General features: G+C 43.3%; 1 protein-coding gene across 1 annotated transcript in view; it reads right to left on the reverse strand.

Annotated features, from left to right (window-relative positions):
• LOC119174847 (sodium-dependent nutrient amino acid transporter 1) overlaps nt 1-15,497 on the reverse strand; it is a 31,615-nt gene that overhangs the window by 14,816 nt on the left and 1,302 nt on the right. The window contains exons 2-5 of the mRNA XM_037425951.2: nt 6,910-6,975; nt 4,643-4,793; nt 2,042-2,173; nt 238-401 (exon numbers count right to left, since the gene is read on the reverse strand). Of these exons, the coding sequence (XP_037281848.2) occupies nt 238-401; nt 2,042-2,173; nt 4,643-4,793; nt 6,910-6,975 (513 nt within the window). The remainder of the gene's footprint in view (nt 1-237; nt 402-2,041; nt 2,174-4,642; nt 4,794-6,909; nt 6,976-15,497) is intronic.

Raw genomic sequence — 15,497 nt, forward strand, 5'->3', positions numbered from 1 at the left:
CAGGCACTCATCTTGCGAGACGAATACAAGATACCAAAAAAGTACCTAAGATGCATGGTATCTAACATACATGTATCTGGGATCCTATCCAACCTTGTCGTGGGTGCTGTCTTCATTCCCGGCTGCTACGTCATATTAACTACCAGCTCCCATCCATGTTCGGATTATCATGCCCGCTCTAGACAAGTGTGACTCAGACTGCACACGTTTCTTCCCACTTGTTATTGAGCCACTCACACTGAAAGAGTCCACGCACGTGGCGTCGCTCCAGTCGCCATCGCACCGAGACCAGGGCAGGTAACTTTGGAACGAAGCGAACAGATAGAAGAGGCACAGGGCCATGATGTAGTTGTAGGACACGGTTACGTAGAATGTGGAGAATAGCTGCGCGACGCCGATGCCTGGGCAGAGAAGAAACGCCTTTATCGCCACGAGCACAGCACTGGAATGAATGCACGGCAGGTCAGTTTAAACATGATTGGTTCGTTGCCCGCTCTCTTCTCCTGCAACAGAGGCTTTTCTTATTCTCCTTTTCCCCCACCCCAAGTGTAGGGTAGCCAACCGAGCCAAGCTTGGTTAACCTCCCTGCCTTTCCTCTCTATTTCTCTCTCTCTCTCTCTCTCTCTCTCTCTCTCTCTCTCTCTACATCCGGCCACAGTCATACAACAGCCTCATGACTGAACCCGCCAAGTCGAGCCACATAATTTAAGTATAAAATTGCAAGAATGAGTCAGAGAGCAAGAAAACACTGATTATGAGGGATGAGAGTTAACGAGACGAGCCCCCGTTAGCTACCCTGCATTGGGGGGTTATAAAAAAGAATAGCAGAAAGGGGATTAATAGGGATAGAGTGAGCCCTGCAAGCGACCAGAAAGAAGCCTATAACATGTCTACACTCCATCACTCAGGCCTGTCAGATTGTGGTAGAGAACAAAAAGCTTTATTTTACCGTTGAATAATGCGACCAGAGTTTTGGAGAAATTGGTGCTTAGTATGAACACAATTTTATGTGTAATTTTATTGAGAAAAGTTGGTTCCTATTTCGGCTATATGCGTCGTCTGATAAGCGAGGCAATACTGAAACAGAAAAAGGCATTCAATGGAAGGCCAGACGCGAAGCGTACATACACGGATTCCCAGCATTACTGGTGCTGATACAAGTTGAAAAGCAAAGTAATAATAATAATAATAATAATAATAATAATAATAATAATAATAATAATAATAATAATAATAATAATAATAATAATAATAATAATATAATGATAATAATAATAAAATACTAAAATATTATTATTATTATTATTATTATTATTATTATTATTATTATTATTATTATTATTATTATTATTATTATTATTATTATTATTATTATTATTATTATTGTTGTTGTTGTTGTTGTTGTTGTTGTTGTTGTTGTTGTTGTTGTTATTGTTGTTATTATTATTATTATTATTATTATTATTATTATTATTATTATTATTAAGGCACGTCTTATTTACTATACATTACCTCTATTATTATGAAATGCCGTATACCTTAACGTTAGATATACCTTTTTTCTCACTATGGTGTTCCGGCATTTCGACAACTAATTAATGGCACCTAAAATCTAGCAAGTCACGCTCAATTATCATTTGCTTTAGTGAACAGAAACAAAATACTGTTGATTGATTGATATGCGGGGTTTAACGTCCCAAAACCACCATATGATTATGAGAGACGCCGCAGTGAAAGGCTTCGGAAATTTTGGCCACCTGGCAAAATACTGTCAAACCGAGACGGTCAACTTGGCGCCATCATACAATCACAGTAGCTCTGCCTGTTTAGGCCTCCCTAATATTACCAAATAAATTTGCCTGTAATAAAATCTACTGTGATCAGACGATGATATTACACCGTTTTGAGTATTCACTGCTGAATTTACATGCGTAAACAAGCATTGAGAAGAAGCGTGTATCTCTCCATTTTAGAATGATATGGTCACAAAAAAGAAAATAAAATGAAGCAAGACAATCGGCAAGCATTGTGTCTGACTGACCTTTGAGTCCTGGTACACATTTCCATACTTTGACGTGACTCTTGCCCACGAATTGGCCGATGGCGAGTTCCATGAAATAAACGGGCTTGCCTATTAGGAACAGTACGATGAAGTAGGGAATCAGGAAGGCGCCTGAAAATTCGAGAAACGCTCAGTCAGACAACGCGTATTACGAGACGCCTTCGCAGCATCTACATGGAGCAAGCCTCGGCGTTTATATTTGATTTTATCATGGAGCTATGCCGAGTATCAACCAGAGGAAATAAAAGAAAAGTATAATTAGAACGTTCAGAAAACAAGAGTATATAGACAAAGCTCGTGAGAACACGTATTGCCCAATTAGTTCATTAGAGGGCTTCAACTTGATTTTCGTAGCTGGCGAGAAACGCGAAGAATTCCGCAGTAACAGTGGTTGTTCTTCAGGCATGACTGGACCTTTACTAAAATGACTTCATTTGACGAATATAAAGGCGTTGGAATGGGGCGCGCAGAAAATTTCTCCCCGTACTAATTCTCCCCATTAATAATTTTCATAACCTATTTTTCCTAATTATAGGCTGGAAACCCAAAATATGTAGACTGAGATGTAGAGAACTTTCAGAAACCACCGACGAAATTTTCAGAGTATTATTTTTCCGCGTTGTAAAGAAAGCCTATAGCAGCACTACAGCAGTGCGCTCGCGGTCTGTCACACGGCTTATTTTCAAGTTTCGCGGGCTTTCTTTACAACGTGGGAAAAATAACAGCGCGAGACGTATCGTACAGGAAACAATTTAGTCGGTGGCTTCTGAAAGTGCTTGCAGTGTTCATATTTTGGGTTTCCTGCCCATAATTTAAAAAAAATAGGTAATTCAGAATTATTAAATAATTGGTGAGGGGAAAAATAAAAATAGCCTGAGTACCCACAGGTCAGTGCGAGTATAGTATGCGTTTGGTTCAATTCGCCTCCTAAGTGCCTTTCGCTTTCAAATTTCTGGCTCAATTTATGTGAACGACACCCTGTATATATAGTTGGACACGTTTCAGATCTTTTTTAACCATCTGTTCAGAATGCATTGCTGGCGATCGAGCACGTGTCGATTCATGAAGGTGATAATTTTCTATTCAAGCTACGCGGCGAACCTCATCAATAACATATCCGGTGTAAAAGACATTAACTTTCGGTACGGTTCCATTCGACTCCTCAAAAACAGAGGAGGCGTTGTTCTAAGTTGGCGGTCGTGCACTCGCTGGGCTCGCAACATCCTATGGAAGCCTGCGCGATCCTGGCCTCAATGTTCCGCTTGAACTCGTCCGCGTTACACGCTTGTGCGAATGAAGGAAGGAAGTGCGAGCGATTTACAAGGCATTAAGCGCGGCAAGCGCCCTTTCGGTGCTTATACGAGCTCATTAACGCCCGCGAACGACGCAATCCATGTTCGCTCGTCAAGGTCACGTGCTTTCAGCAACGACATTGATGACAGACTGCGCGGCCGACAAACCACCGCACTAAAGCCAGATTTTTTCCAAGCGTTCACATTTCCGACCCAGTAGCATATATTTTTGATGCGCGTTTTTTTGGAGCTACAGTGGTGTTCTGCGCCTGTGACACGCGTTGTAACGAAGTTTCGGGCTTTTGAATGAGATATAGTTGGGCAGAGTTTGCTAAACCCTGCAAAGAATTTTTTCGGAGTCCTCGAATTCCGTCCTACTAGTCATACTTCGTGGCTTTCCCACTGGAAATCACCCGCCTTGAAGCACGAGCTAAGCAAGAGCTCACTTCATACATTATTGCACGAAATCGGCAACTTGAAGTTGGCACAGCGTCGGGAGATACAGTTAGGTGAAGCGACGGAATTAGTTTTTCCTAAAAAGCATTCGCACATCACGACTACCTACTTTTTTCCCTTCGCAATAAGAGACGTGCGAAAGCTGCAGAGATCTTTTAGACACAAGGTATACGATCTGAACATGTCAGACCACTGTTACAGAGTGATAATATTTTGATTGATTGATTGATTGATTGATTGATTGATTGATTGGTTGAAATTTTGGGCAATTAGCTACGGGAAAGAACACGCCAAGCAGAAAGCATTCAAAACATTTCTTGAAGATAGCGGCATTCTTGGTCATCGCTAACGCATGCAAGCTTTTTTTGTTGTTTTAACGTCACAGTGTATGTTTCTGTGACTGCTGATCATATTTGTAATGAAGGTGATATGTATGTTGCTTTTGGTATTAAGATTCCCGTACATACATATATATCTGATTGTATACTATGCTTTCTCAGCTGCCATGTTCTGCCTTTAGGTGATAATTCATCTACACGATGAATGACTTCATAACTTCATATAAGGCACATTAGGATTTGTGCTTTTGAGACGTCATATCAAAGTAACATGTCGTTCTTCAAGTTGCGCATTGTATGTACTACCAGGACTCTGGTACTACACATTTGTTTTGTTCGGAAATTTGGAGCCTGTATGTTTTATGCTCGACACCTCTATAAGAGCTACGGAGTATCCAGCACCTCAAATGTGCGCCAACATATCTCTATACTATGGGAATAAAAAATATTTAAAAAAGCAGGAGAGAGAAAGAGAGGAGTGGTACGACGTTTACCTCCTCCATTTTGGTAGGCCAGCGTGGGGAACCTCCAGACGTTGCCCAAGCCGATGGAAATGGACAGGCAGGAGAGAAAAAACTGCATGCCTTTGTTCCATTGTTTGCGGTCGGGTGCGGCGTCGGGCGCGGCCTCCTCATCAGCGGCGGCCTGTCGAGGTGAACGCACTCCTTCAGAAATGCGGAAAACGAGCAAGAAGCGCTCGGCAGAGAAACAACAAGAAGCAGCAAGCTGAAATTCCTGGTACGAGGAAAAGGTTGCTGCTTCAGAGCGATAGAAAATGCCACGCAGCTTTAAGGCAAACAACGACGATGTTCCTAAACTTTCATAAGCGCGTATACACTGTCATTTCTCGCTCACGCACCTGTTTTATGTACGATTACGTCGTGCCTGTTTTCCTCTGAGCATCAGTTGAACCATGTGCGCCAGCACATGTCGCAAGATGCTCGGACAAAGGGTTTCAGCTTGTATAACGCCTGTCCACCACTAAAAAAAAAAAGTGGAAGCATATACGACAACATAACATGCTCGGCAACTAATGAATAATTCTAGCGGAAATTCCTCCCCCTGGCGTTTTGGATTTACCTTTGTTATGCGGCACGGTAAATTTTCATCGTGCTATTTCACGTACCATATATCGTAACAAATTTTATACTTATTAACGTCCCGCTCATGTTTGAAGCACCCGAGAACTACGATGATTAGTGAGTTCTTGCAGCAAAACAGACAGACCTGACGGCTGTGACAAGTGGGTGATGGAATTTTTTTTTTCTTTTCGGAATGATTTCTGTGTATCCATCACTCTATATGTCAACGTTCGCAATTACGCATTGTTATCAGGCATTTTTAGGTTACAGTACGCAGAGGTTGTGTTCATTGGGTAAGGTATAGGTGATTTTTGTCACTAACGTGGGTACCCAAGAGGATAGCGTTTGGACCCTGCAGCGCAATGACCACCGACACTAGCGCAAAGCTCTGCGTGCTTATTGAAAGGGTTTGCAGTGCAAGTACTATTGTGGTTGAGCTGCAAACGCTTTCAATATGCACTCAACTAACTAGCCCAACTAAGTAACTATCTCTTAACTAAATATCACTTAACTAACTAGCCGAAATAGCTGTTCTTCTTCATTATTCTAGCTCTAGTTCTCCTTCATTATTCTAGCTCATTATTCTAGTCAGAATTTTCTTCGCCTCTTTCAAAACCTATACCATGAGCAAAACTAAGATCTGCGGTTTTAAAGTCGCTGATTATAACGATGGCTGTTGTATATGCAAGCGCCAACGCTATGGCCACTTCCTCAGCGATTTCAGACGTTCCTGATTTAATAGTACTGCTGGCGAGCAGGTGGCCCGCCTGATTTGAAGCAACCAATACCATGCGTCAACCGTCCAGATACTCCGCCACATCCATATCGTTTTGAATCTTGTTGTGTAATGATTTCGCCCTAGCATTCATATTCGGGCTACATGTTTCTGGGTAACGGCGATATTATGATGTGCTCTCTAGTTTCTTTTGGGATATCATATTGATCCCCGCTTTGGCCAGCGTACTTGATGCCAAGTTCTTCCTGTGTCGCTTTGTGAATTCTTCCTGTGTTGCTTTGTGAGAGTCGTTCACAATGTGTAATAATATAAGCCTCAACAAGTTTGTCTAGCTTGTTACGCATACCTAGTGCTTCAAACTTTTTGTTAGATGTGATGATAGGTTAGCCGAGGGCTTGCTTATATGCCTTTTTGATTATGCATTCTATCAATTTCTTCCGTTGCTTGCAACTTGAGATATGGCATACACTCTGCGACTGACGACGAAGGCTTCTATGAGCTGCTCCAAGTTGTGTTCTTTTATTCCGTAATTTTGTTGGCAACTCTTCGGATCAGTCTAACGGTCAGCTGAGTGTTGCTATTCAGTATGTTTATTGCTTCCCCGTTATCTGCGTTCTCGGATATGCGGAGGATCGGTATTCCGATTTGTCGATCCTGAGGAATTGGGTAACCCCCTGCTAAGATTGTTATACGTTTGGACGTTCTTGACTGCGCTTGCGTCCTCTGCTTGTATGTCTGTAGGAATTGGGTAACCACCTGATAAGATTGTTATGTTTGGTCGTTTTTGACTGCGCTTGCGTCCTCTGCTTGTATGTCTGTAGAGCAGTAGCTCCGATATACAAAACGAGCTTTTGAGTTCTTTCTGGACCTTGCACCTATAGGTGTCCAGAGAAGAATGCCTGAGTCGTTTCACGTTGCGAGACGAACCCGAGCCTTCGCTTACCGCTGCCTGCAATCCGAGAGTGACTCCGTTCTCGATTGCCTTTTCCTGGTACGGAGGCGGAAGCTCCTGCGTTTCAGAAAGAACAAAAATACAAACTTTGTGAACTCATCTGACCGCTGGAACGATCTTACTTTTCGGGCTGAAGTGATCCCGCTTTATTATTCAGGCGAAAGCTTTAGTTGCCTATCAAACACGAAAATTGACTGCCCGCGCCAATTAACTTGACGAGGTGCAATAGTGTAATAATAATGATAATATATTATTATTATTATTATTATTATTATTATTATTATTATTATTATTATTATTATTATTATTATTATTATTATTATTATTATTATTATTAAGGTCGCAGCTTCATTGCAAAAGCGACGCAATGAACGCGATAGCAACAACAACTTGGATTGTAACGCTGATAATGGCTAGCAGATCAAAACATTCAGGGCGACGCTCACGCACACATGACGCGCGAAAACAACACACGCAGTACGAGAGCTAACTAACAACGTTGACAGCTCGGCACTGAACGCGCTGTATGGACAAATATATATATATATATATATATATATATATATATATATATATATATATATATATATATATATATATATATATATATATATATATATATATATATATATATATATATATAATTCCTATCGAAATAATGATATATGCTGTTTTACGCCCCACAACCACGATACGAATAAGAGACGCCGTACTGGAGGTCACCGGAAATTCCAACCATCTCTTGGGCAGTGACACCGCACAGCAGACGGGCCTCTACCACGTCGCCACCGTCGAAATGCGACCGCCACGACCGAGATTCGGTCCCGCGAACTTCGGGTATGCAGCCGGGCACGGTAACCTGTTCCACCGAGGTGGACAACGTGACATACCCTAATAAGTTCGTGTAATGAAATCGTCGCTTGTTCAAAGGGGAGCCGATCACGGACGCAGTGCAAGACCCGATGACGCGCACAAAGTTTGCGATTCCTCCGATCACAGAGGCAATGCAAAACCACGTTGAATGCAGAATGCTTTTGGAGGAGAACAGGAGCAGATCAGTATATTGATTGAGAAGATAGAGATGGCTTTGCCTTTCGATTTTTCTTAGGAGAAGGCATAAAAGACCCCGTGAGAGTTTTATTTATTCCGATATGGTAACATTGAAAGGCAGGCTGAATGAGAGCCACTTCTAGCAACACCATGCATTTGTTGTTCAACTAGCAAAGAAATAAGCAAAGAAAGAAAAGCATTCGACTGCACTGTACAGAAATCTGAGCGCAAGTCTACAAGCAAAGTCTCTGTTTACATCAATGGGCCTTACAATTTTTTTTCATTCATTGTATTCATTATAGTTCTTTTCATTTTTTTTTTGTAACCTATTTTGCAATAACCTGTAAGCCATACGAGATTGCGCTGCTAACACAGTGACTCTTCAGTGTATTTATTCACTAACGTCACTGAATCTAAACTCAATAGCTGAAGGTTTAAGCATGCGGCACTTTCTTTCCCCGCAGTCCCTCCGCAGACGCTTTGTATGAGGCGCAGCATCTCACGATTGGGCAACTACTACGGCTTTAATTGAATACTGCTTTGACAAAGCGCTCCTAAGCTATAATACGATGACGCACACTACATTAATCGTACCGGACGCACCAAGGCATATCGAAGGCGTTCTAATAACTTATGTGGTTCTAAGTACGTCGAAAGCGCTTTCTAGAGGCTTCTGTTGTTCACGCCAATTCTGTGCAACACAGTGGCGAAATCTAACTGCTGATAACTGGTCGAGCGGTCGTCCATTGTGCTCGATACACATAAGGAACGAAGGGGAAAGTGATATGCTGTCGTGTACACAAACATTATCTTTCAGCAGTTACCTGCGAATGCGATGCACTATCACCCTCAGTGTTTCCGCGTCAATACAGTGCGACTCTAGCAGGCTAGAGCGTCCTTGACCAGGCTGACCTCTCTGCCTTTCAATAGGTTATCTTACACTCTCTCTCTCTCTCGTTAGGATGCCATGCGACTTTTATTGATCTTCTCGGAACCACTACGAATGATAGAAAATGAAGCGATTTGGTATGGATTCATGCTCAGGACCGTGCAGTGCCCACAAAAAGGACAAACGACAGAAAAAGCACACCCGACATGCGCTGCTCTTCTTTCCTTTGTCTATTTGTGAGCGCTGCACAGTCCTGAGCATGAAGCCAGCGGACCAATAGTCCCTCGTATATACGAGGGTTATACGAGAGACTATTGGTCAGCTGCCCACTCGTAACAAGTTGACTTGCTACGTGACGTCAAACAGGCTCAAAAAGAGTAAGCCACACTCGCCGCCATGGCTACTGGTGGCGCTGACTGACACTCCCACGTTTAATTCACATATAAACCCTATAAAGTGGCTCGGGGGATAGCTGTCGGGGTAGCTCAGCGGTAGAGCCCCGAACGCGTCATTCGAAGGTCGCCGGTTCGGATCCTGCACATGACAAGTTATCTTTTCACCCACTTTTCTTCATATTTACATTACAATTTAGTCTAATATCTTCCCCTATACTTTCCTTAGCATTGTTGTCTGTTCTATATATATATATATATATATATATATATATATATATATATATATATATATATATATATATATATATATATATATATATATATATAGCATCGAACGCGTTATTCGAAGGTCGTAGGTTCGATTCCTGCTCACGGCTGGTTATTTTTTCATCCACTTTTCTTTCTTCTTATTTACGTTCCATTGGTTCTAATAACTTCCCCTGTACATTCCTTGGCATTACTGTCTGTTAGATGTCATTATTTTGTGTTAAAACACGGAAAAACGAGCCCTTAGGTATACACTTCTTTCCCTTATTTAATATATATATGTATGCATGTATGTATGTATGTGTGTGTGTGTATGTGTGTGTGTATGTGTGTGTGTATGTGTGTGTGTGTGTGTGTGTGTGTGTGTGTGTGTGTGTGTGTGTGTGTATGTATGTATGTATGTATGTATGTATGTATGTATGTATGTATGTATGTATGTATGTATGTATGTATGTATGTATGTATGTATGTATGTGTGTGTGTGCGCGTGTGTGTGCGTGTGTGTAGAGCAACTCACAAGGCATTGCCTACTGTCTTCGTCCATCAAATGCCTGGTACGTAATCCTAAAGTCTACACATATATACTTTAGCTGCTGCTGTGTCTGCGCGAGCGATTAAACATATTGCCAAAATCTAGTAGTGCGAAAAGGAAAGAAAGTAATTTTGTAGAAAAATAAAAGAAAAAAACCTTACGTGTCACGTATAGGAATATGTATCGCCCCCCCCCCTCACACACACACACACACACACACACACACACACACACACACACACACACACACACACACACACACACACACACACACACACACACACACACACACAAATAAATAAAAGAAGACATCGAGCCTCGCCGATTTTCTTGCAGTCACTTTTTTTTTGCGGCCTCCGACGCAACGAGTCGAGGATGTGTGTACGTTTGCTCTTAGTCGCGTGCGGCTATTTTTCACCTCACTCAGCGGGCACTTATTTCCTCTCGAGTCTCAACTTCCCGCGCGACTAGTTGGCCGTAAAAGGCAGACGGGTTTTCCGGATGTTGCCGACCGGACAACGCTGCCACTCCTGCGCGTATCGTGCGCGCACGTGCGACCTTGGCTTGCTCCCGGCGCGCGCAACACTCCGAACCCCTCGAATTCGCGCAGCGTCGACGAAGTCACAGCGCTTTACTTCTTCCTTTATTGTATCTACGTTTTTTCTGTGATCGCGGTTGTGAATATCCGACGCGTTAAACTCAATTCGTCCTTTTATTTTATTTTTTATTTCACAATACTGCAGGCCAATGTGCTGGCCCAAGCAGGAGTGGATACATCAAAACGTAATTGAAGAAAACAACCTTGTTTCTGGTCCCAGGTATTCTGAAATTAATTGCCCGTAATTGTTGGGGCTTCGCGACCCAGAAGCACACGACATAATGGCAGACACCGTCGTGGAAGACTCCGTAAATTTCGGCCGCACGGGGTTCCTAAACGACCACCGAAATCTAAGCACATGGGCATCTTCCACTTGGCCTCCATCAAAACTTGGTCAGGGTTAAACCCCGCTACCTCCAAGACAGTAGATTTTAAAAACGTTTTCTTTTTCTTTCCTTCCTTGCATTTATATTCGCCTTACCGCTTCTCCAGTGCAGGTATGGCAAACAAAAAAATTTTCTCCTGCTTAACTTCCATGACTTAGCCTTAACCTTTATCTCTCTAGATCTTTCAAGAACCAAAACTAGTATGCCAGCATGGTTGGTGTGAAATTAATCGAAGTATGTATAAGTCTCAATTGGACACAGTATATTGAACCCTTCCCTCGGTATACTAACGTGTCATTTCCTTGCCAGTAACTCAGTACTAGCGTGAAGAAACTCAGTCTTCATCATCACTACGGCTTCAACGCGCTGAGAACAGAAACACGATACAATTAGTCTCAAAATTATTCCTAAAACAATACAGTCCTTTCCTGGAGCTACTGCACGTTCAACCACACTACCTTTGGAACGATCGTAGCTGTTTCATATTTCGTACAAGTGGTGGATTACGCTAGTAAAGGAATCTGGGGTTACTGGTGTACACAGTTCTGAACGACGCAAAAACACGGGACACAAATGAAGAACTATGAACCCGCATCAACTCGCCCAACTGACAGTGCTACCGGTGTACAATTTGTTGAGGTGTTTGTTGAGCGTAGTGTCTGTGTTACTCTCCGCTCTATGTTGGTCACTACTGTGCAAAACTTGAATACTCTCGTGGGTTGTACTTTTTTATATTTCCTTTTCGTTTGCATTACGATTTATATGGTCTGTATGGTGTAGATTCGTTTAAAGTATTTTCTGCCCTGATTTCACTATGTAATGTTTGTGTCTTTGAACGATGTGGGAAGTGTATTTTAGTACTCCAATCTGTACCCGCGTTTTGGCTTACAGTATAAATAAATAAATAAATAACATCTCAGTGTTGTAAAAAAAACACTTGCTTCGACTCAGTGGTTTACCCATTACTTCAGACTCAATTGAAGAAAAAAAGCTTGGAGGATTCCCGATCGTCGTTATCGTGATCAACAGCAGCTAGTCTTATATCCACGACTGGTCGAAGGCCTCTACCAATGATCTCCGAACCCAACCAGTGCTGTGCGACCCGATTGCGCTTTAGTCCTGGAAATTCCATCGTTCCACGTCCCTCTTAGCCGCACACCACCAGCCATTTCATCTCTTGATGTCCATTCCGATGTTCTAACAATATTATATACGTAGATTAAATGATATATGAATAGACGGCAAACCAGACGTGCATCGGGTCTGCTACCCTGCAGTGCTAATGTAAAAAGTAAAAAAAAAGAAGACACACACACACAATGCCCAACTTTCTAAACACTTGATTGAGTAAACGAGCAGCCGAGCGAACGCACAACAGGATTCCCGCGTCGTTTGCACGTGCGCTCGCAATCTCCCCTGGATGATACACGCCGCAGCGTCAGTCACGCTGCACCGTACTAAAGACGACGCTGCACCGTACTAAAGACGCCGGCTGACGGCCGTGCGGGTAAAACCCGCCTCACGCACGCCCATGGAGCTGTCTCGGTCTCAGTAAGCGTCCGTCCACCCTGCAATTACGCAATCTAACGCGCCCGCTGACGAATGGTGCATCTTATTATACTGGTACGTCTGTTTCTGAATGGGCACTTCGCGTATGGGATACTAGCAATGGAGCGGGGGGGGGGGGGGGAGTGGAATCGTGCGTCGTTGAGATAGCACGGCGAGAAGAGGCTTTCGGGGCCACCAATTTGAGAGAACTGTGTATGAATTATAATAGCGAACACTGCGACTCTAGAATGCATTACGAAAACTGGCATTGTCTAAGTACTGATAACTTCGAAGAAATATGCGACGGTGGGGTACACTCGCAGAGAACTATTATTAACTCCGGTTCGCGCAGGTGCATGCCATGCGCATTCGTCTGGTACGTATAGGTACGAGGAATTCGTGTGATCCAATCACTGAGACACGGGGAGTATAAATATAGACTCGCAGCCATCCGAGGTCCAAAAAGAAAGGGGAAAAAAATAAAACCCACGGCAACCTTTTTTTCTTCGGTCTGGGGTCGGGTTGTTTTCGTCGCAAGAATGAAGCCTTCGAAGAAGATTCTTATACGCTTAACGAAAATGACAGATGATAGAAGCATTGTCAGAAACGAAACGATTCGCTGGTAAAGTGCTAGAAGAAACAATTCCATCCCCCCCGCCTCCACCCTTTTTATCTCCCAAGTTTTTACAATGATCTACATTAGCAGCATAAAATCTAACAATTGCTTCAGAAGCATCCAGAAAGTGTAACAGTCCAACACCACGACCGAAGTTGAAGAATGTAGAAATGTCAAAAAAAAAAAAAAGCTTTCCTTCGAAACTCTTCAAGATACATTCGGCCACCTGCGTAAGAGGAATAATTAATTTGTTCACTTATTCATGAACAAGACCTTACAGTACCGAAGGCCGTGAGTAAAGAGAGTTGCAGGTAGTTGCAATGGTTCAACCACGAGATATATGGTGAAGAGATCGCGTGTGATTTCGTTCAGCACGTGCCCTTCCAGGCGCGATATGCGCACGGCCAACAATGATCAAGGCAGATGATGAAAGCCCAGAACTTATCTTCGGATAGCAGTGAGAACGTAAACATAGAAACTGCGTTCTCTATACAGGTGGGTCTGGAAGACGAAACCAGTTAAGGTTTTCGCGACAAAAAAGAACAGACGCTGACGAAGAAAAACATGGCTACAGCACAGACCTATTTTCACATTTGTGAACAGTGGTAGGCACCGTCGACATACTGAGGCGCTTGTATCGACGTCCCAGCGCGAAGGCTCCGCCCCAGTCCAAAGCTCGCCACCTCTACACGGGAGAGTTTCCGATGCACGGCGCTCGAAGGCAGATTTTTATAAAGTTACTGTATATGCTACCTTTAGGTAGCATATACAGTAAAGTTACTGCCTAAAGTTACTACCTAAAGCTACTGTATATGCTACCTTTAGGTAGCATATACAGTAACTTTGGGTAGCATATACAGTAACTCTAGCTTTGTAGCTGCTGTACCAGTTGTCACGTCATCATAGAGGGCGGTGGCGAGCTTTGGGCTGGGCGGTGCCCACCTGCCACGACGAAGTCACAAGCGTGTCAGTATGTCGATGGCACCTACCACTGTTTAGAAGCATGGAAAAGGTATATAGGGCGTTCGCAATGAATGGCTTTGCACTCCGTATTTGTGTAGCAAGGGGTTGCGACGGAATCTTAAAGTTCGGTTTGCCGAACTACGCCATGTGACGCATGATCCGATCTCATTATCGCAAAAAGATGCGAAGACGGAACTAAATGACAGATTTTCGAAAGGCTAGGTTTACTGCGTCCGAATCAACCTCCCTCCAGATAAAGGGGTGGATTGCGGTTATTTGCGGTCAGCGCTTGAGTAGTTTCGAAACGTTTGGGAAATAAGTGAGTGTAGTAATCTTGCACACGTGCTCAGCTGACATGTCTTTAAGCTTTATTCTTATTTAACCGTGGTTTTTTGGTCATAACGGCATAGGCGAACGTAAACTTCCCGAAGACGAATTGGCAGAGCGCGTTACACGATATACACGTAGTAATAATATGTGCGGTTTTGCGTCCCAAAACCACGATATGGTTATGAGACACCGTAGTGGAGGGCTCTGCAAATTTCTACCATCCTGTGTTATTTAACGTGCGCTGAAACTGCACAGCGCAAGAACCTCTGCCATTTCGATTTCGTCGAAATGCGACCGCCATGGCCGGCATCGAACCAGTGACATTCTGGTCAGAGAACAATAACCGTGGCGGACTACATGTATGCCACGACTGCAGCGATTACCATGCTCGTTGTCTCTCTTCAATGTCATTGTCGTGGTGTGTTAAACCCATATGAATGACAAACTCCAACCAACTAGCCCGGCAACGGGCATTACCCCCGTATTCTAGAACACCCCTTCACTCAACGCTCCACCTTCACTTGATAAAGCCGATGGGAGCGCCATCTCAAGGCAGGGCAAGTCACTGCATATCAGTGATAATTTGCTACTATTCTTGAGTAGCGCAGCGTCATTCAGCCTAGCAGCGGTGCAGTGCTCAACTCTGTCTAGTGAAGGGTCAAAGTCGAGTCGAGGAGCTTTTGTGAGTACGGGGGTTAGCCCTTTTGAACGTCAAGTGCATTCGCGGTGCGCGACTAAATCAAGTTTCGCATCATTTTCTGCCCCACACGGAAATCTACGGATTACGATCGGAAACTTAAACGATCTCGTAGCTCAAGACGTTATATCTGTTCCTTGCTTTTTTTTTTTTTTTTGCTGTACTCACTCTAGCTTGAAAAGGGGCAACCGTTTAATGTCTCACGTAAAAACATTTGTTGCATTTCATGATTGCGAATGAAGAAAACTACACGCGGTTTTCTTTTTGGTTTTTAGGGGGGGGGGGGGGGGTCGTCCAGAGTTCACATT

Source organism: Rhipicephalus microplus, chromosome 5 (genome assembly GCF_043290135.1).
Source record: "Rhipicephalus microplus isolate Deutch F79 chromosome 5, USDA_Rmic, whole genome shotgun sequence".
Lineage (NCBI taxonomy): Eukaryota > Metazoa > Arthropoda > Arachnida > Ixodida > Ixodidae > Rhipicephalus > Rhipicephalus microplus.